Source organism: Megalopta genalis, unplaced genomic scaffold, assembly GCF_051020955.1.
Source record: "Megalopta genalis isolate 19385.01 unplaced genomic scaffold, iyMegGena1_principal scaffold0105, whole genome shotgun sequence".
In the NCBI taxonomy this organism is placed as follows: domain Eukaryota; kingdom Metazoa; phylum Arthropoda; class Insecta; order Hymenoptera; family Halictidae; genus Megalopta; species Megalopta genalis.
Genome location: NW_027476174.1, coordinates 136,560 through 159,737, shown reverse-complemented (window position 1 = coordinate 159,737; position 23,178 = coordinate 136,560). Strand labels below are relative to the sequence as shown.

Sequence of the window (23,178 nt, the reverse complement as noted above, 5' to 3'; positions counted from 1 at the left end):
CAATGTCTCTTATCGCAGTAGAAGATAGTTTACGTTAAGAACGTGATCCTTATAAGCATTCATTCAACACGTTGGACGCCAAGTCTGTTTTGTTCTCTTTACCGTTTGACCCGCTAGATAAGATTTTATCGAAATGGATTCGTGGCCGGCATTACTTTTACGACAAACCAGTTCATTGCAGTACTTGGTCCTGTGCAGACAAAAATTTTCTTTAACCCTAAGCGTCAAAATGCCAGTCCGAGAGTGTGTGTGAAAGACGGTCTAAAAAACAACAACACAAACTCCAAAGAAAACCGGGAAAAGGCTCTGTAGTACGAAAATATTGTTAATTATGTTATGATAAAAATGTAACAAAACATGGTAGAGTAATGGCCAGGAGAAAGACTAAGCGAGGTGTCACATTTTGTAATACCCGTAAAGGAGATCGGTTATTATGTTTACCGTGTTTGAATGAAATCCATTAATCCTGTAATGAGTCAAAATTATGTAAATTTGAAATAATTTTTCTGTAAATCCATAAAACAGTGTAAATTTTATAGTTCTATATCATGTTACACGATGTCAGCCAGTGGTGGTTGACGCGGCCTAAACGGAAAGTCTAGTGTCAGCCACCGATGGCTGACGTGGCGCTCAACGTATTAAGGGGGGATAAAAGGGACGGTTGGGTCCACCTGATGGCCTGCCATTGGCTAACTGAAACGAGATTCTAACGCAGTAGCTTCAGATTTTTATAAAAGCAACTTCCTTCGTCTTCTACCTCTCATTTTGATCCTGCTTGCCACAGAAAATCTGCGTTGCGTCGACGAGTCTGAACAGCTAATATAGCTAGAAGGAATTGCTATAGTGTCTTCGAAGTGACAGTTTCCGTGCAACTAGAAGGAATTCTTACAGTGATTTTTACGATGATTCGCTCTATTACCGATCTTGCCAAGGATTGCGCTCCTTCGAATGAGGTAATTAATTTTTGACCTTTTAATTTCGCAAGTTCGCCGTAGTTTCAGGATCATACAATTATGTTGTCCAAATTTGTATATTGTAACTGGTTTATAAAATTGATTGCCATTTTTTATAGAATCTTAAATGACTAACGTCAGAGAATGCATTAGGATCAACAGAATTAATAAAAAATTCATGATGTCATTCAAAAAGTGATATGGTTAATAGACTCATCTAATAATTTGGAGATAAACAAAATTAAAATACAGGCTCGATAAATTATTTAACGACTAACTGAATTAATATATGCATTCTCATTAATATAATGCATTCTCTGTTACCGTATTTAACCAATAGATGAAATAATTTTCAAATCCATTAAATTATTCTCACAAATACAATTAAGTAATTTGGCGATCAACCGAACCAATATACAAATTTACAAAATAATATATATATGTAATAAGAACGAAATATTCGCTTTTCGTTACAGAGATCGAGAAATGGAGCGAATAACGAGGCGTCCGCTGCGATGGACGAAATACATGAACAGCTCGCAGTACGGTTTCTTGTAAAGAGATCGAAAAGCTACACGATCGGCAAACACCCGTCGTCAAGAAGACAGAGACAATCGAGTAGGGTTGCGAGGACTGTTGCGAGGACGATTGCGAGTTCCATTCCGAGTTTGTCTGCCAGTTCGATTGCCAGATTGATTTCGAGTCCAATTGCGAATTCGATTGCGAGTTCGAGTTCGACTGTAAGTTCGACTGCGAGTCCATCTTCGAATTCGACCGCACAAGAATCTCTGCAATATTTACGCTTGGCGCCAAGAACAGGGCACAGAACCCTAGCGGAACCGCAGTTCAAGGAACCGCTAACTTATCAATGTTATTATTGCCCGAAATACTTTCTGCACAAAATGGTCTATAGACAGCACGCAATTTGCCATATTCGGAAGCTCCACTGATATACGAAATACAAGAAGGGATACAAATCGATAATAGAAAAGAGAAGACACGAATTTTTTTCGATCGCGTCGCATAAAACAATCGGCTCTTTTCAGGGCCATACATATTAACCCCGGAAAGTACGTCCATAAATATTATTGATAAGTGATCAGTGTTTAGTGACCATGTAGTGAAAGTAAACGTTGAAATTGCCTGCCCGGAGACATTCTTCTCTTCGTCACCGTCGGCTACAGATCAGCTGCGAAGTTCATCAAAAATTGTACGAGGTCAATGCACTATCCTCCTGCACCCATTTCCGTGCATGAAGTGGATTTACAACTAAATGGGTGAGTTTTTTATTAATTATATTCTTCATATACAAATTACATACGCCTTTTAACGCGAATATTTATTATTAAATTAGCTTTGCGAATCATTCGTTGAACTGTGTTCGGAAACGGTATTATTTAAATTAAAATATCATTTACGTACCTTGTTAAACTTCACTGTACACCTTGCTTAAAAATTTCGTATCTTACACACGAGGTGTCATGCACACTAGAAAATTAAAACGGCCGTCACGGTTAAATTACTTATTATTTTGAATTCGAAAAATTAGTAAATATTCTTCAGACATTCTGAAGTAAGAATAAATAGCGTTCTTCTTAAAATTATCACTGTAATGTAATAAAATTAAATTCGGAAGTTCACGCACCGTGACTTGTTCATTGATGCGAAAGCAGCACTTCACCTCTCATTGGTCAGTGTTTATCGTTAATAACTCGTAAACAAAGCCGCGGATTGTATTTTCGCAAAGGAAAAAGTTACTTCAAATGACCTTAGCTATCCCTCATTTTCTGCTGTTAAAATAATTGTGGAACGCCCTGTACATATATATATATATATATATATATATATAATGGAAATTACTTTTCTTAGACATCAAATTATAAAAACATATCAATCGTAATCAAATAAAGTTTTCATTTAATCTCAAAACAAAACATATTTCAATGCTTTCTATAAATACTATAGAAATTGAAAGAGTATCAACTTCAGTTTTTTAAAATAGAACTTCTTTATTCGTCTCCTAATACTTGCCATCGATGAAAAATATGTTTATTTTGCAAAAAAATCTACTATTCCAATGTAATGTGAGATGTTGCATTGAAAATGAACTTCACGCGTTCAGTCTGCAGGGGAAATTGTGAAAGCGGCTACCTGATTGGGTTTGCGGAAATATGTCTAGTCTCAGCCCCTGACTTTTGCTGCTTAACCTCTTAAATCTGCGATTTACGTTCGAGAATTTCGGGCCGGAAACGTAAACAAGCTCGCGCAGCCTTCGAGCCATTCGCACGACTTGTACAATACGCTGATCGGGCCAATCGTAAATATTACGGGCATCGCTCGTGGTACGACGGTCGCGGTTGGTAATTTGCCCCATCACAAATAGCACAGACAAGGTTCGTGATGCGTTCTTATTATCTCTTCGTATCGTGATCGGTTTCAAGTTATTCTTGATCACATTCGCACATCGAAATTTATCTTCATAAATTCTAGAGAAGCATCCCCACAAGATGTTTTCAAGAAAAAGATTTCGTGATGAGAGCAGTGAGATTTGTGCTAATAATTTTGCTAACGAAAGTGACAGTAGTGACAATATATGTTCTGTTCGAAGAAAATGCATGCGATTAGATATTGATGATACTTCTGACGACGATCAACTACCAGAGCCCTGGCTTTGGAGAGGAATAAGAAATAGTCCAAAAATCTGAGACTATACGATGACTGCTAGCCTAAGAGAGGCAGCCTCACTCTGACTTAGGAGGAAGTAGAAGAGAATTAGATATATTTAATCTAATATTTATTTGATGACATATTCTGGCAAAATATTGTAACCGAAACTAACCGGTATGCAGATCAAATACGAGTGAATCCATGCAGAACAGGAGAAATCGACGACACTTGATTTCCTGTAGAGTCTAACGAAATCAAAAGATATTTTGCATTGTCCATAATAACTGCACAGGTAAAAAAACCAGAAAAACAAATGAATTGGTCGAAGAGGGCTGTTATTGAAAGGCCGATGAAATGCCTTTGAAAAGATATCTGCAAATTACAAGGTGTTTGCATTTCGCAAACAATAATCTGTTTGTCAATACAGATAAATTGAGCAAGATTAAACCTGTGATCAATTATTTGAACAAAAACTTTAAAGAAGTATATATAATGAAAGAGAAGACAATGCTATTGATGAATCGCTCATGAAATTGTAGGGGCGCTTATCTTATAGGCAATTTAACCCGTCATAAAAGGCTGACTCATCGAAATGACTACACAAGGATCCAATCGTACTCCAAAACCACATTGTATTACAGAGTACAACAAGGGAATGAATGGAATTGATCTCCAAGACCAAATATTAGCAAGCTTTCCAGTAGTGAGGAAATACATGAAAGGAAGTAAAAAAAATATTTTTATCTGCTGGTCTAATTAATTCCTACATTTTATGCAACGAAATAAATAACGGGTGGAAACAATGTTACGTTGACTATAGGATCAACATAGCCGAATCACTATTGAAGAATATGCCAAAATTATATTAACCAAAAATTATAGAGAACGAGGACAATTATCTTCCGGAGATATGCCAGAAAGACTGCACTCGAAGTATTGGGCTCATTCTCCAAAACATATTGACCCAGCAGCATCAAAATTAAGGCCGTCGAAACCTTGTAGGGTTTGCCAAAAAAATAAAAAACGTATAGAAACAACGTGGGAGTGTAAGAAGTGAAAAGTTCCCTTACATCTACCAGAATGATTCGAATTGTCTCACACTATTGCAGATTATTAATTTTGTATTACTGATTTTCGTGTAAATAAACTTTTTGTAGTACTTGCATCTACCACAATTATTGCATCAGGCTGTAATTACTTATCAAATATTTTTAATTTTAAAAGGGCGCCGCCGCTAATATTTATATTTGGCCCGATCATCGTACTACGGGCTATGCCCGTAATATTCACTTTTGGCCCGATCAGCGTACTACGGGCTATGCCCGTAGTTGTCGTTTAACAATTTGAGCGCCACGCTGATTTTTAAGGAAGTCCCCGCCAGGCCACGCGCGCCGCTTAAAAGCGCTGAAATTGTAGAGCCAATGTTTCTTATCGCAGTAGAAGATAGTTTACGTTAAGAACGTGATCCTTATAAGCATTCATTCAACACGTTGGACGCCAAGTCTGTTTTGTTCTCTTTACCGTTTGACCCGCTAGATAAGATTTTATCGAAATGGATTCGTGGCCGGCATTACTTTTACGACAAACCAGTTCATTGCAGTACTTGGTCCTGTGCAGACAAAAATTTTCTTTAACCCTAAGCGTCAAAATGCCAGTCCGAGAGTGTGTGTGAAAGACGGTCTAAAAAACAACAACACAAACTCCAAAGAAAACCGGGAAAAGGCTCTGTAGTACGAAAATATTGTTAATTATGTTATGATAAAAATGTAACAAAACATGGTAGAGTAATGGCCAGGAGAAAGACTAAGCGAGGTGTCACATTTTGTAATACCCGTAAAGGAGATCGGTTATTATGTTTACCGTGTTTGAATGAAATCCATTAATCCTGTAATGAGTCAAAATTATGTAAATTTGAAATAATTTTTCTGTACATCCATAAAACAGTGTAAATTTTATAGTTCTATATCATGTTACACGATGTCAGCCAGTGGTGGTTGACGCGGCCTAAACGGAAAGTCTAGTATCAGCCACCGATGGCTGACGTGGCGCTCAACGTATTAAGGGGGGATAAAAGGGACGGTTGGGTCCACCTGATGGCCTGCCATTGGCTAACTGAAACGAGATTCTAACGCAGTAGCTTCAGATTTTTATAAAAGCAACTTGCTTCGTCTTCTACCTCTCATTTTGATCCTGCTTGCCACAGAAAATCTGCGTTGCGTCGACGAGTCTGAACAGCTAGTATAGCTAGAAGGAATTGCTATAGTGTCTTCGAAGTGACAGTTTCCGTGCAACTAGAAGGAATTCTTACAGTGATTTTTACGATGATTCGCTCTATTACCGATCTTGCCAAGGATTGCGCTACTTCGAATGAGGTAATTAATTTTTGACCTTTTAATTTCGCAAGTTCGCCGTAGTTTCAGGATCATACAATTATGTTGTCCAAATTTGTATATTGTAACTGGTTTATAAAATTGATTGCCATTTTTTATAGAATCTTAAATGACTAACGTCAGAGAATGCATTAGGATCAACAGAATTAATAAAAAATTCATGATGTCATTCAAAAAGTGATATGGTTAATAGACTCATCTAATAATTTGGAGATAAACAAAATTAAAATACAGGCTCGATAAATTATTTAACGACTAACTGAATTAATATATGCATTCTCATTAATATAATGCATTCTCTGTTACCGTATTTAACCAATAGATGAAATAATTTTCAAATCCATTAAATTATTCTCACAAATACAATTAAGTAATTTGGCGATCAACCGAACCAATATACAAATTTACAAAATAATATATATATGTAATAAGAACGAAATATTCGCTTTTCGTTACAGAGATCGAGAAATGGAGCGAATAACGAGGCGTCCGCTGCGATGGACGAAATACATGAACAGCTCGCAGTACGGTTTCTTGTAAAGAGATCGAAAAGCTACACGATCGGCAAACACCCGTCGTCAAGAAGACAGAGACAATCGAGTAGGGTTGCGAGGACTGTTGCGAGGACGATTGCGAGTTCCATTCCGAGTTTGTCTGCCAGTTCGATTGCCAGATTGATTTCGAGTCCAATTGCGAATTCGATTGCGAGTTCGAGTTCGACTGTAAGTTCGACTGCGAGTCCATCTTCGAATTCGACCACACAAGAATCTCTGCAATATTTACGCTTGGCGCCAAGAACAGGGCACAGAACCCTAGCGGAACCGCAGTTCAAGGAACCGCTAACTTATCAATGTTATTATTGCCCGAAATACTTTCTGCACAAAATGGTCTATAGACAGCACGCAATTTGCCATATTCGGAAGCTCCACTGATATACGAAATACAAGAAGGGATACAAATCGATAATAGAAAAGAGAAGACACGAATTTTTTTCGATCGCGTCGCATAAAACAATCGGCTCTTTTCAGGGCCATACATATTAACCCCGGAAAGTACGTCCATAAATATTATTGATAAGTGATCAGTGTTTAGTGACCATGTAGTGAAAGTAAACGTTGAAATTGCCTGCCCGGAGACATTCTTCTCTTCGTCACCGTCGGCTACAGATCAGCTGCGCAGTTCATCAAAAATTGTACGAGGTCAATGCACTATCCTCCTGCACCCATTTCCGTGCATGAAGTGGATTTACAACTAAATGGGTGAGTTTTTTATTAATTATATTCTTCATATACAAATTACATACGCCTTTTAACGCGAATATTTATTATTAAATTAGCTTTGCGAATCATTCGTTGAACTGTGTTCGGAAACGGTATTATTTAAATTAAAATATCATTTACGTACCTTGTTAAACTTCACTGTACACCTTGCTTAAAAATTTCGTATCTTACACACGAGGTGTCATGCACACTAGAAAATTAAAACGGCCGTCACGGTTAAATTACTTATTATTTTGAATTCGAAAAATTAGTAAATATTCTTCAGTCATTCTGAAGTAAGGATAAATAGCTCTAATATTTACAATATGTAACAATCCAAGGAAATCGCGACGTGCGAAAAGACCCTACCTACCTAGGAGACTGATTACCACTCAAAGGATTGCAGGGCAATCCTTTGGTCATTGTACTCGTCAAAATTGTCTACGTTATCTACGTAATAAAAAAAGGAAAATTCTGAACATTAACTCACTACTTGTTGGGAGGAGAGCGCTACGTTAGAGTCCTGGAACAAAAAAAAAAGCAGAGACATATTAAAATACCGTCCGTCAGCGTTCACGAAATAATTATTCAATTTTAATTGAATAATTGAAATAATTGAAAATTATGCTAACAAACCTGCCTCCTCGACGAAGCCCGACACGTTGCCTCTCGATCTCAGCAGTTATTTGCAGTAGCAATTTGCAGCAGTCATTTGCAGCAGCCATCTTCTTCAGATCTGCAACAGCAATACAAAATTCGGTTAAATTCGATCGCAATGCGAAAACCGATTAAAATGAATAAGCAAAGAGCTGCGACGTACCACGTAGCAGTCTTTGTTGTCGCGATTGATTTTGTCGTCCTTGGATTTCGAGGAAAATGATGCAATGGTCAGCCAAAAACCCACCCGAATACGGTGTAACCGAGGCCCACGGTCGAATACATAAATAGAACGATGAATCTGCGACGTGAAAATCGCGGCAGCGAGCGCGATCAAGCGCGATCAAGTACGATCAAGCACGATCTCAAGCGCGATCTCAACGGAGAGATCAGGCGCGATCTCAAGCCGGATGATCGAACGCAATTTCAAGCGAAATTAAGCGTGACCTCGGGCGAGATGAAGCGCGTTCAAGCGCCGATTATCCCGGCGAGCCGATGTGCCAATTAAATATTTCAGCGGATGATATTCCAAAATAATATATAATAAATATCACGAAATAACCGGAGAATAGAATTTAGCGAACGCCGAGAATGCCGGAGGATAAGGTGACCGAGAATATCGCGGACCAACTCCTTTCGATTCGAAATCGCCGAGCAAATGATTCGAGGAATGGCGGAGCACGCGATCGCGGTCCGCGGACCCACCCTTCGCGAACCGAGGCTGCTGAGCAAATGACTTCGCGAATGTCGGACTAGCGGTCGCGTCGCCCCACCCGTTCGACAGTATTTACAGCCGCGCCCCGATTTATTAGGGTATATAGGCGACCGCGAGTCGGCACAAAAAATACAACTGTTACTATTCTCCCTTGAAGCAGGTCGAAACCAGAAACACTGCGCAATTTGCTTGCGTACCCGTCGAATGAGAAAACAGACCCCGTTGTATCCTCACTACCCTGTTGCTGCGTCGTTCCACGCGAAGTCGAACATTGCGTTGTGCAATCATTTTTCAAGTAATATGTCAACCGGTTTCATATCGGAAGACATTTTAACTGTGAATATAATATAGAATGAATGTTTCAATAATTTCTCCGATTTGTAGGATTTTCATTTTGTATAATTTAAGTGCGGTTTATAGATGCGTAATTAACTTAGAGTTTGACGTATTGTTTTCGACATCCTCGTGACGTATTACAGCCGCGCCCCGATTTATTAGAGTATAGAGACGACCGCGAGTCGGCACAAAAAATACAACTGTTACTATTCTCCTTTGAAACAAGTCGAAACCGAAACGCCGCGCAATTCGCGCAATAAAAAACTAACCCCCGTTACGTCACTCTGTTGTTGTGTCGTTCCGCGCGAAATCAAATATTTCGTTGTGCAATCATTTTTTCGGACCATTATTCAGATATTATTATATCATTATTGCGATTATTATAACGTTAAAATTATGTTGGAACGTATTATATTATTATATGATCATAGTATTATAATATTGTTATTATAATTACTATGATTATTATAATAACAATTAATATATTAATATAATTTTGAGTGGCAAGTCACCGGTCGAACGCGAAGGATTAAATGATTGAGAAGATAAGAAATATAAAATTACGTACGTTCCCGTGCGACTGCGCTATATGTAAAATTACATATTTATTAACAGATATATTATTGCGTAATTGCAATTAACGGTCGCGTACACTATTTTTACACATAGCTCCATAGGATGCCACATCAACGCGCAAACGGATTTAAAGGACGAATACGTACAGGTTGTCGATACGTAAGTAAATTTTCTCGTCTTCCAAAGAATATATTATAATTTCACCTAATATTATTATTATTAAAACTGTATATTATTTCTTAATACATTTTTCTCAACCGCTGGCGAAAAGGATTCGAACATCTTTCAAAACGCAATTAACTTCTTCGATACTGGACCGAACGCGACTTTAATGTCTCAATGTTTTCGAAGTCTTACTTATTAATTTATTATTTTTGAATTCGGGAATTTCAATTCGGTTGCATCATCATTTGCGATTCATGCAATTTAATTGTCCAGTATTTTGCAATTGTGCTGCGATTGGAATTACGAATTGCATTGTAATTGAATCGAATTGAATAGAGATCCGAATCACAGATTACAATGTGATCGAATGACAATGTAATTGAATTGCAATGCGATCGAATTACAATGTAATTGAATCACGATGTGACAGAATTACAACGCGATTGAATTGCGATGTAACCTTTATTCATTAAAATTCCTCGAGCAATTCGATCGTAACTCTCCGCGAGCCTAGCCAAGGGGAAGCTAATTAAAAAACTTGAATAAAATACATTCAGTCGAAAAATATGCAAGTTACACTTCGACAGAAATATTCCGTCGTCTTCTCAGATTGGCCTCGATCTCCCAAAGAAGATTCCTAAACGTCTGGATGTCTTTCGATCCGATCTTCAAATTAACGAGATGGGGCGTCGTTCAAGGCTTCGTCGACAAAGTAAATATTCTCATTTCACCGTCTAACCCGAACGAGGTGCATAAAGGGAGAATGGCATCGAGGGCCACGTGTGTCACGTACAATGATCTCGTTCGCAGATCATTGCGTGGAGGAAGGGTTACCAAGTGCCAGACTTTGCTGGACTTGCTGTTAGATCTGTCGCAGAACGGCGACGCCCTCACCGACGAGGACGTTCGGAACGAGGTGAACACGTTCATATTCGCCGGTCTCGATACCACGGTCACCAGGGTGTCCTGGATCCTTTATGCGTTAGGCCCCCAACGGAGTATCAGGTGAGTGTACTGGCAACGCTCGCCGCGCCAGCGAATTCAACCCTTCTGGTATCGACCATGAGAATCGTGTGCACGCGAGCGAAAAATTATCGAGCACGTTAGAGACGCAGTTCGGGCAAAGACTCGGCGAGAAAAATCGTATAAACTTTACAAACCTTTTTGTAAACGAGTGAAACAACATTCAAAGATGAACACAGATTCGGAGATAAAACTGTTATTGGAAGTATGTATTAACCCTTTGCGAGTTAACCCTCGAGGGGTGCACTCCGAGGCACCGCTAGAATTTTTGTATCATCAAATAATTCTTATATCAAGAAAGTCTAGATTTGCACCATGTCATGTAAAATGGGAACACTGTAAGACGGAACAATTATTTTAGGTTTACAGTTGAAACGGCTTTGAGCGCAAAGGGTTAAGAAAACAACAACGTTTTCCCATCAATTTTACCGATGGAAAAGGAAGAACGTGGATGTTAAAAGAGGGAAGGCGGATGACGAAAGCGAAGCAATTTATCCGATATTTGTCCGACATCGCGTATTTAGTTTATTTGATTAGTATTTATATTGTTCTGCGAGAGGAACAGCGAGATGTTCGTCGAGTTTTTACCGAGTGCCACAAGATGCTTGTCGGTGTGGACGAATCTAAATGAAGCTCTCTTTGTTTCTCCACAGGAGCAAATTCTGGGCGAGTATTATAACGTTGCGGGAACTGCTCTGCTCTGCTCTGCTCTGCTGCGCTCTGCTCCGCTGGCTGACGCAAGCCAGATTAGGGAATCAGAGTCCTGTAGCGCGCCCGTGGCGCAGCTACCGCAACTCCCATTGCCAAGGTTCGCCGGCTGCTACACGGAGTGGCCGAGCTTCTCGGATCAGTTTGAGTCGCTGGTCGTGAAGAACTTGACTCTTCACGACGTCCAGCGACTACAGTACCTCACTACTCCGTGACAGCGGCGAACTTTGGCATCGCGTGGGCGGCCTTGGTCAAGAGGTATGACCGGAAGCGGCTGGTCGTCAGTGCGCTCCTGTCGAGCATCCTGGCCCTTGCGCCGCTCACCCGCGATCGCGACGGCAGCGTTCTCGCCTTGCCGCGTCGTCGCACTAAGGAGGCGTAGGCCCAGCTGCGAAATTTGAGGCGGCCGGTGGACCACTGGGACGACCTGCTGGTCCACCTAACGGTGGAAAAACTCGATCCAAAGTCGAGAGAGGAGTGGATCCACGAAACCCGCGCCGCCGTTGATCCACCCACGTACGCCAGTCTCGACGAGTTCCTGGAGCATCGGGCCGGGTCCTTCGCGGAGCTCAGGATGGCTCCGGAGCCCTCGGCTACCTCCGCGGAGCGTAGGCCGGGCCGACCTCCACCACCGGTACGCTCCCACGCGATGGCGACGACGACGGCGAGCCGTTGCCGAAAGTACGGCGACAACCACCCGCTGTTCCGGTGCCCTGCGTTCAGGGGTATGGCGCTCAACCTGCGCAGGGATTTCGTTAGGGCGCGCGGTTGCTGTTTCAACTGCCTCGGTTCGGGACACCCCGCGACATGGTGTCCCTCCGCGTCGCGCTGCTCCGATTGTAACGGCTCGCACCACACCCTGATTCAACAGAATTCCGGGGTTGTTGGCGGGCCACAGTCAACCACGGTAGAACCCAGGCGGGAGGCAGCGACGAACATCTCCGCATCGTCCGCGGTCCACAACTGCGTCGCACGCTGGAGCGGGAGCAGTGCCGTACTGCTCGCGACCGCTCTAGTATGGGTAGTGACACGCGCCGGGGGGGGGGGGTAAGGCCGGTGAGGGTCTTGTTGGACCAGGGATCGGAGGCGACCTTCGTCTCCGAATCCCTCGTCCAGGCCCTCCGCATTCCTAAACGGCCCGCGGCTATCACCGTGGCGGGTGCGGGGGACGCGCCGGTGGATCGTGTGACTTCGCGGGTCGACCTGGTCTTACGGTTGACCGGGCGCGGGAACGCTCCTGTGCCGCTTTCCGCGTTCGTCCTCCGGAGACTAACTGGGCACGCGTCCAAGACGACCGTCGATATTCGCATTTACCCGCATCTGCAGGACCTCGTTTTAGCGGACCCTGATCCGACTTTAGATCTCCCAGTAGATCTCTTAATCGGGGCCGATCGTTACGGTGATGTGATCGGTCCCGGCCTGCGCAGCGGAACGACCGGCCAGCCCATCGCGCAGGAAACGGTATTCGGTTGGGTCGTCTCGGGCGCCGCATCGACACCCGCGAACGATCCCGATCCCTCCGTGGCGTCACTGCACTGTCGCGCGGAGGAGCAGTTGGAGCAGCAATTGCGATTGTTCTGGGAGCTCGAGGAGGCGAGTCCCAAATCTGTTCTCTCCCCTGACGAGTCGAGGTGCGAGGAACATTTCGTCAAAACAGTCTCACGGCGGGCGGACGGACGATGCGTGGTTCGGTTACCCCTGCGTACCGAACCACCCCTCGCTCTCGGCTCGTCAAAGGGCCGTGCCCTAGTCATGCTCCGTGGAGTCGAGCGGCGACTCAGGGGCGACAGTCAGTTGGAGACCGCGTACCGGGACTTTCTGGCCGAATATGACGCCCTCGAGCATATGGAGGAGGCCCCTCAGGGACCGCAGGATGGCGCGGTGTTCCCTCTGCACCACCCAGTGGTCAAGCGGAACGTGGACGGAACACCGCGCTTCCGCGTTGTTTTCAAGGCCTCCAGCCCCACTTCAAACGGACTGTCGCTGAACGATTACTTACTGACCGGGCCGAAGTTGCAGTGAGACATCTTCTCGGTACTGTTGCGCTGGCGAGTCCCGCGATTCGCCCTCAAGGCCGACATCGAGAAGCCTGCCGTGACGAGCTCACACACCTCCTAGGGCGTGGGGGCTTCAAGCCAGGAAAATGGGCAGCCAACACCCTTCTGGTGTTGGCGAATAGCCAGAAGTCGGCGGCGGTGGACCTCACGGGGGCTGCTCATCAGCACCATCCCGTGTTGCGGGTGGATTGGAGTCCGGACTCCGACTCCTTCGGGTTCACCGTCGTCCCAGACTCCGCTCCGTCGGTCACGAAGAGAGCGGTGATATCGGTGATCGCGCGCTTGTACGATCCGCTAGGCTGGGCGGCATCGGCAGTAATCAAAGTAAAAATATTGCTGCAGGAGCTATGGTTGGGGGGTGCGGATTGGGATGCTCCGCTCCCGGACGAGCTCAACCAGCCGTGGCGCGAACTCGTCGCCGAGTTACCGCTCTTAATCGCCGCGCGTGTGCCACGCTGGTTTGGCTCCTTTTTTCTCGTATAAACGGCGAGGCGGCGAGACAATAACACGATCAACGTGCGTTGGCCCGACCGTCAAACGCTCGCTTCGGCCGTATGTATACGCGGCGTTTTTGCCTTAGAAGGCAATGACCCGGCCATCGACACCTGACGATGCTTCCCCTTGAACATCGGCCAGGTGTCTATATATACTGCCGCACATTTCGATAAACGTTACAATTCGATACAATACAGTGCAACGCAATACAATTTGGATTGTCAAGATTTTGGTCGTTAACGTCACGTGTTTAATTCTGCGCCCTTGCGACCATCCGAATCCCTGCTTCACTTTTCTACGGTGAACGGAACCGTGCTCCAACAATCGTAATTATTAACAATTCTTTTGCGCCGTGCGCAACACATTTTATACAAGTTTACGTGGACTGTGGAGGCCGACATACCTCAGCGAGCGACACGTCGTCGGACTACATCATTTTGTCTCCTTACGACCTCCGGCAATTATTTTGTGCCGTACGCAACAATAATAAAATTATGATATCTATAAAAGTAAAAGGATTAGCGTTTACTTCTCGTATTTTCATCAATACTACTACTAGTATTTACATTTCGGCTCGTATTGCGACTGTCCTCGAGCATCAGTCTGGTCTGGACTGTTTAGCGCGCTTTGACGGCTACCGCTTGGGTAGTCGAGTTTCGTCGAGCTAAATGGCACGGGAAGGGGTTAGTGTTCGCATGTCCGGAAATGATTTTGCTCTTTTACTACTTTCACGTACACGGCGGATTTCGCTGATAAAAACATCGCCGACCACGTACCGCCACGGGACTGAGCGGCCGCACGGTCAGCGTGACCTCGTAAAATCCCCAAAATTAGCATTTGAAAAATATGGTAAGACGATGACCATTTCCCCCGCCAAACAGGACAGAGGTACAAGAAAAAGTAACCACAAGGGTGTTCCTTAGTTACATGTGTAAAAAATGATTTTTGAGCGTGAAGAAATAATGTGCGTAAAATTTCAAAGCGACTGGACAATGGTAACCGGTGTCGCATCGGGATCAAAGATTTGAAATTTCTATTATTTACGTTAATTTTAATATAAATGTGCTCCACTGTTTTAGAGGCAGTACTAAATATTTTTTAATGAAAATATAATCTTACGTGTATATAATATTATCGAGACTTAATTTAAAATTATACGTTATAATAAAATTAATTGAAATATCTTATAAAATGTTACATACTGGTCAATATACGGCTTTTATTCAGATTGATTTGCTGGCATTTGGATGACGTCACCGATAATCTTCCAATACTTGTAAAATGAATTGTTTATTATATTTGTTTTTCTTTAATAAGTTAGTACATACGGTGATAAAGTTCAAGCCTCGTTCTACATGTCACACAATTTTTATTAGGCTCTCAGGAGGAAGAAAGAAGAAACGTAAATGAAGAAACGAAAGAACTTCAAGAAGATCCGTATGAAATGATTTTTCACAGTAAGGAAATTGTGAACAGAAATTACGTATTCTAATCGAGAGACTAACATTTGAAATAGCAGCTACACCATCTTACATAAAATATCTCGTGCAGGCATTAAAATCATATCTCTTCGGCAAGAGAGCATCAGATAAGTAAGTACATACGTAATCATACAATGGTAAAAATTCGCAGCCTATTTGAATATGAATTATTTACAAATTAATTTTCTGTTACATTATGTGTTATTAAAGAATGGAGGAAAATCATCACCTTTCGCCACGACACTTCACAATTCCAAGGACGATATGCAACAAAACAATTTAACGTAGAATACAATTTTGTACTCTTCTAATTATGCATGATATCAATGCAGCTTTTCAAGTAGAGTTTTTAAAAATAACAATGTATTTTACTTAGATAACTACAACGATAATAAAATAAAATGAATTACACATTAAGTATTTGATAAATAAATGTAATCGAAATTATGTCGTCTTTGATTTTATTGTAAACAGAAATATTTGTCCAAACTATATCATGTTTGGTGTCATTTTAATCATATAAGTATCAGGAATATATTTAAAAAATAAGTATTAAAATGTTGAAATTAAAAAAAAGTTATGTCATTGTATTATGAATTGCCTTTCGGGAATTCGAGTCAAAGGAGGAGCGGCGCGTGCCGCAACACACGTATTCGCAGACTCCGTCGAACCTTAGTATTCGCGTAGCGAGAAAATTGATAAAATACAAGGCCATTGCAATATCACGGCGTCAGTGATGACAGACTAAAATTATGCGAGGATGAGAGAAACTACTACAACTTCTTTGAAACTGGATCAAATGATTTGAATTTTTTCTAGATGATAGAAAGACTAATATACTAGACAATAACTAAATTACTTTGATACAATTTTGCTATTACAGTAGACCTCCGTTTATTTGGACTCTGTTTATCTGACATAGTAACATGTTTACCGACAAGTAGATGTCAGGAACGATGCCCCTCTTACCCGACTCTAGTCTACGCGACTGTTTTTGCTTCTTACTTAAAGAGTCTAGCATAATCTTCCTGCGAAGAATGTGAGATAAGTAACGATTTAATTAAGTTACTCGTATCTGTTTGATTCATCCAGAAACTATATTTTCAGTATGACTTCTCATAAATGAAACGAAAAAGTAAAAGTAAGTGCTTTGTATTGACGAAAAATTTGTAATTAATAGACGCTTGAGAAAAAATTAATTAAACAATTAATCCCCCTTGTCTCGTAAATATGATATTGGTATATATATATATATATATATATATATATATATATATATATATATATATATATATGTATGTATATGTATGTATATGTATATATGTATACAGTAGATGTACGAATACCAACTATACATACACATAAGCGTGCAAGTATGAAAGATCTAATAAAAGCATGAATGTGGTAAAATAGAAAATAAAATAAAAAACATCAAAATATATAAGGAATACATATCAAATACTATTGAGAATTAAATATACAGAAATTAAAGTTTATACAAAACACATATTAAAAATATTATAAAGATTATTTTGATGTTCAATATTTTAGTGTATACAGAAATTTAGATACAGATTGTAGCGGCACACGGTCGGCGACCGTAATAACCATAAAACTGTCTGCTTGCAGATGTCAAGGGTTCGACGGAGAGAAAATTTCCTTGACGTTTGCCAGACCCGGAAATTTCTTTGTCTCTTTGTTTTTTATCACTACCACATGCACTGTAGGCCTAGTCGCGGAGAAAGTCGCCGGCCGCGTACCGCTACCCGGCCGAACGGCCAGCGCGCCCCTACAGCGAGGGTTCGACGATGGCTGCCTCCCCCGCCAAACTAAGCGGGGGAAAAGAAGACAGCGAGTCTCCCAAAAAGGCGTGGCCTTTTTGGGGGACATAATATAAATAACAGCGGCAAGAAACTGAAATTCTTCTCGTCTAAGCATTACGCCGAGCCTCTACACGTTTAACTATTCCAACGCGCCCCATCTAGTATCCATCAGCACCGCGCGTCATTTTATATACATCTCCGAATAAAATCTAGTGCAATTTCACTCTGTGTCCTTCCGTTGTACCCCGAACACATTGCGTTACAATTGGTGACCTCGACGTGATCGCAACGAGGGACCAGTCAGGGACAGTGAATCATCCGTTCTAAGTTAACGAAACTCAAAAAAAAAACCATGTTTGGAAACAGCGACAACGTGACGGGAACCCCCGAAATCAACAAAGTGGGTATACGTATACCGCCCTTTTGGCACAACAACCCGACGTTGTGGTTCGCCCAAGTCGAAGGACAATTCGCCTTAAACGGCATAACAGCCGACACGACCAAATTCTATTATATCACGTCGAATCTGGACTACAGATGCATGGAGGAGGTGCAAGACATAATAGGAAACCCTCCGGAAACCGACAAATACAAGAAAATAAAAGACGAGCTAATTCGGCGGCTGTCGACATCAGAGGAGCAGAGGATCCACCAACTCATAGAGCGAGAAGAGATCGGAGACCGGACACCATCCCAATTCCTACGTCACATCAGGAATTTGGCCGGCAGTACCGTGACTGACAAGTTCCTGCGGACGCTATTTTTAAATAGACTGCCAGCATCGATGCGTCCCATCCTCGCAACGCAAATGGACTCGCCGCTGGACAAGATGGCGGAACTGGCAGATAAAGTAAAAGAGCTCAACCCGTCGGGACAATGCTCGGCTGTGGCATCATCCGATACCAAATTCGACATCCTGCGTGAGCAAATGACCCGCCTAACGCAACAAGTAGCAGAGCTGACGAAACGCACCGCCGATGCCACGGAAAGCCGACGAAGCCGGGACCGCAGACCAGCACGAAACGGATGGCGAAGACGGAGCAGAACGCGAAGCCCATCCCAGCCAGGCGTCTGCTGGTATCACCGAAAATTCGGAGACCGCGCCACACGATGTACAACACCCTGCACACACGTCAGCCAGCAGGGAAACGAGACCGATCGGCCCTAGACGAGGCGAGGAGCGCCGATCCCAAAACAAGCCGCCTCTTCATGATGGATAAGGACACGAAGGTACAGTACCTCATCGATACCGGCGCCGATATTTGTGTATACCCGCGATCCCTAATAAAAGGACGACCGACGAAAAGTAACTACACCCTGTACGCAGCAAACGTGTCAACCATCTCGACGTATGGTGACATCGTCCTGCACCTAAACTTCGGGTTGCGTCGCGTCCTAACATGGAAATTCGTAATCGCGGACATTTCGAAACCCATAATCGGTGCTGACTTCTTAAAGAACTTCGGCTTGCTTGTAGATATTAAGAATAAGCGACTCATAGACAATAATACAAACGTTACAGCACGCGGAATATTAGGGACCGCCGATATAGAATCAATTAAAACGGTTGTCGGCGATTCACCCTACATCAAACTCCTAACCGCCTTCGTGGAAATAACTCGCCCGCCACAGACAAACAAAACAGCAAAACATAGCATTACACACCACATACAGACTACGGACGGACCACCGATTTTCGCGAAACCGAGGAGACTCGCCCCCGATAGGTTAAAAAGCGACAGACAGGAATTCCAACACCTTTTATCAGAAGGAGTGATTCGGCCATCCAAAAGTCCATGGGCCTCACCCCTTCACTTAGTCCAGAAAAAGGACAATGGATGGCGACCCTGCGGCGACTATCGCGCACTAAATACGCGCACAATCCCGGACCGTTACCCGTTGCCTCATATCGAAGATTTTTCCCAAGCTTTGCACGGAAAAACAATTTTTTCAAAATTAGACCTGGTTAAAGCATACCACCAAATTCCAATTGAACCCGCAGACATAGAGAAAACTGCAATTACAACTCCATTCGGTCTTTTTGAATACGTTAGGATGCCGTTCGGACTACGGAACTCTGCCCAGACATTTCAGAGATTTATCAACGAAGTTTTACGCGGTTTAGATTTCTGCTATGCATACCTAGACGACATATTAATAGCATCCAGGGACGAAACCGAACACTTAGATCATATTAAACAAATTTTTACACGCCTACAAGAATACGGAGTTGTAATTAATCCAGCTAAATGCACATTCGGCAAAGATACGATAGATTTTTTGGGATACACGGTAAATTGCAAAGGGACGACACCGAACCCAGACAAAGTAGAGGCAATCCGTAGTTTCCCCAAACCCACAAACGTACGCGAGTTGAGACGATTCTTAGGAATGGTCAACTTCTACCGCCGATTCATTCAAGGTGCAGCAAGATTGCAAGCCCCGTTGACCGACCTGTTGAAAGGTGCACCTACACGTGGAAACTCGCAGGTAAACTGGACACAAGACGCCGATATTGCCTTTGCACAGGTAAAGGAGGCACTAGCGCAAGCTACCCTCTTGGCGCATCCAGTACCTGGCGCGCAGTTGTCACTTAGTGTAGATGCATCCGACTACGCAATGGGTGCGGTTTTACAACAACGGGTCAGCAACACCTGGCAGCCTATAGCATTTTACACCAAAACCCTCTCCTCGGCACAACGAAAATACAGCGCGTACGACAGAGAACTGTTAGCAATGTACACCGCCGTGCGACGATTCCGTTACCAAATCGAAGGACAGGCAATCATAGTATTCACAGACCACAAACCTCTGGTTTACGCTTTTAAACAGCGGCCAGAGAAATGTACACCTAGACAATTCAGGCACCTAGATTTCATAGGACAATTCACGACGGACATACGACACGTCAACGGGACAGACAATATAGTCGCGAACGCTCTATCCCGGGTAGAGGAATTACACAGACCAGCATGCGTAGACATTAGACAAATAGCCGAAGCTCAAGAGTCAGATGAAGAGCTCCAACGTCTCTTACTGGCTGAGACGGCGCTTAATTTAAAAAAACTACGTTTTCCAACGGCTACCGGAGGAGATGTAGAGGTATATTGCGACATCGCCACACCTACCGTCCGACCATACGTGCCCAAAAATTATCGCCGACAAATTTTCAAAACTTTGCACGGTCTATCACACCCCGGAACAAGACCATCAAAAAAACTAATCGCGGACCGTTTCGTGTGGCCAGCAATGAACAGAGACTGCACCCAATGGACCAAAGAGTGCACCCAATGCCAACGAAACAAAATCACGCGCCATACAATATCACCAACAGGCAGGTTCGAACCACCGAACTCCAGATTCGAACATGTCCATATCGATATAGTAGGGCCACTACCGATTTCACAAGGATTTCGCTACTGTCTTACCTGCGTCGATCGCTTCACCCGTTGGCCAGAGGCGATCCCAATGGAAGACATCACCGCAGAGACAGTAGCGAGAACCTTGGTAACCGGATGGATTGCGCGTTTTGGGATACCCGCAAAAATCACCACTGACCAAGGCAGACAATTCGAGTCCCAGCTCTTCAAATAGTTAACTCGAAGAACCGGCGCCAAGCACATCAGAACGACGGCGTACAACCCAGCAGCTAACGGCATGGTCGAAAGACTCCACCGGCAATTAAAAGCCGCCATAAGGTGCTACGATACCGACGACTGGACAGAAGCCTTACCCCTTATATTATTAGGGATAAGGACCGCAGTGAAGGAAGACATACAAACAACCCCAGCAGAGATGGTCTACGGCAGCAACCTCCGACTTCCAGGAGAATTTTTCATGTCAAACCCAGAGACCGACATCTCAGAATTCGTAAACCAACTACGACACAAAATTCAAAAATTAAAACCGCGTCCAGCAACAAACCACGGTCACAAAAGTATATTCGTCCATAAAGATCTAGGCACAACCGAGTACGTCTTCCTCCGACACGATGCAGTAAAATCACCATTGCAATCTCCATACGACGGACCGTACAAAGTTTTGAAACGCGGAGATAAAAATTTTACCATACGAGTAGGCAGTCAGGAGAAAACAGTCTCAATAGATCGCTTAAAACCGGCGCATATAGTAAGCGATGAGCACGATAGTAGAGTGAAAAGCAAAGAAGCAAGCCACCGCGAAATTGCTAACGCGCCGCATAGCATCTTAAAAAACAGTTCAGCACCGATTACTACACGATCCGGCCGCACAGTTAAATTTACAGACCGATACATCGCGCGTTAAATTAAAGATACCACATGTATATACTTTAGCATATAAGACGAAAAACCCACTGTACACATATAATAAGGAACACCGCGAGCGGATACAAAATTTGTATTCTTTTTTTTTATATAGTCATAATATAGCGTTTACACTGGCAAGGGGGTGATGTAGCGGCACACGGTCGGCGACCGTAATAACCATAAAACTGTCCGCTTGCAGATGTCAAGGGTTCGACGGAGAGAAAACGTCCTTGACGTTTGCAAGACCCGGAAATTTCTTTGTCTCTTTGTTTTTTATCACTGCCACATGCACTGCAGGCCTAGTCGCGGAGAAAGTCGCCGGCCGCGTACCGCTACCCGGCCGAACGGCCAGCGCGCCCCTACAGCGAGGGTTCGACGATGGCTGCCTCCCCCGCCAAACTAAGCGGGGGAAAAGAAGACAGCGAGTCTCCCAAAAAGGCGTGGCCTTTTTGGGGGACATAATATAAATAACAGCGGCAAGAAACTGAAATTCTTCTCGTCTAAGCATTACGCCGAGCCTCTACACGTTTAACTATTCCGCCGCGCTCCATCTAGTATCCATCAGCACCGCGCGTCATTTTATATACATCTCCGAATAAAATCTAGTGCAATTTCACTCTGTGTCCTTCCGTTGTACCCCGAACACATTGCGTTACACAGATGATAACTAGAAAAGGCTCAATAACAAGTACGCAGTAGTTAACTTTTCATTCTTACAAGGCACAGTAACTCGATCAAAAACTACTATTTATATTTTGTTAAATATTTTGTATTTGTATTTATGTAAAAGACATCAACATATATTTTAAATGTTTTTTACGAAGTGCACCATAGATAAAGAAAACCATATAATTTGTCGAAAACTTCGGACGCCACTTTAATGGGCACAGTAATTAACACACTTAACCTATCTGGCTATCACACTGAACTGGAAATTAACAGTCATGGAATCCATATAATATCGGTTTTAAACAATGGAAACTGTTTGATGAGAATTTTTGGGTTCTCCATAATTCTTTCACGAATTGAAACCGATGTCATAATTGTTTTCAATCCCTACTTTATGAAGGTATATTCAAGTATGTAAACAAGTTTGAATCTTCTAAATTCTAGCAAAAGTCATCCGCAAATCTATTCGTAGCCTTCAAATAAAGATACAGAAAAAAGATGAAAATTTTATTCGACGCCACGAATAAATGTGCTTTGCATAAAAAATGTATGTATTGGAAGTGGATGTAAAATGAAATGTGCACTGATACTTTCTGGTAGAAAAATATCTTTACTTCGCGACATGTGAAGAAGCTCAAAGAAGAAGAAACTCAACGGGCTAGAATGCCGGACGAATAGATAGCACACTTTAAAGTTAACGTAATTTAGATTTATTTAAGGTAATAACCAAGATTCTAATACTATACAGATTTGTAAATTACTGTTATGAACATACACAAATGAAATAAATTACGTTACGCCAGTTTAAACAATTTTACTTAGAAGAAAAGAATTTTTATGGAAATATAGTGGGAAAAGTGATAGCATATTTAACTAAGAATTATGTTGCGGCGCCATGTAATTCCAAATAAAAAAACA

General features: G+C 42.7%; 2 protein-coding genes across 2 annotated transcripts; both read left to right on the top strand.

Moving 5' to 3' along the window:
* Positions 1 to 10,481: 10,481 nt before the first annotated feature.
* On the top strand, positions 10,482 to 18,473 carry LOC143262262 (uncharacterized). Its single transcript, XM_076528170.1, has 2 exons — positions 10,482 to 10,723; positions 17,672 to 18,473. The coding sequence occupies exons 1-2, from the start codon at positions 10,482 to 10,484 to the stop codon at positions 18,471 to 18,473; spliced, it is 1,044 nt and encodes a 347-aa protein (XP_076384285.1).
* Positions 18,474 to 20,962: 2,489 nt separating this feature from the next.
* Positions 20,963 to 21,589, top strand: LOC143262261 (uncharacterized). Its single transcript, XM_076528169.1, has one exon. It carries the CDS (start codon positions 20,963 to 20,965, stop codon positions 21,587 to 21,589), a length of 627 nt encoding a protein of 208 aa, XP_076384284.1.
* The last annotated feature ends 1,589 nt before the right edge of the window (positions 21,590 to 23,178 follow it).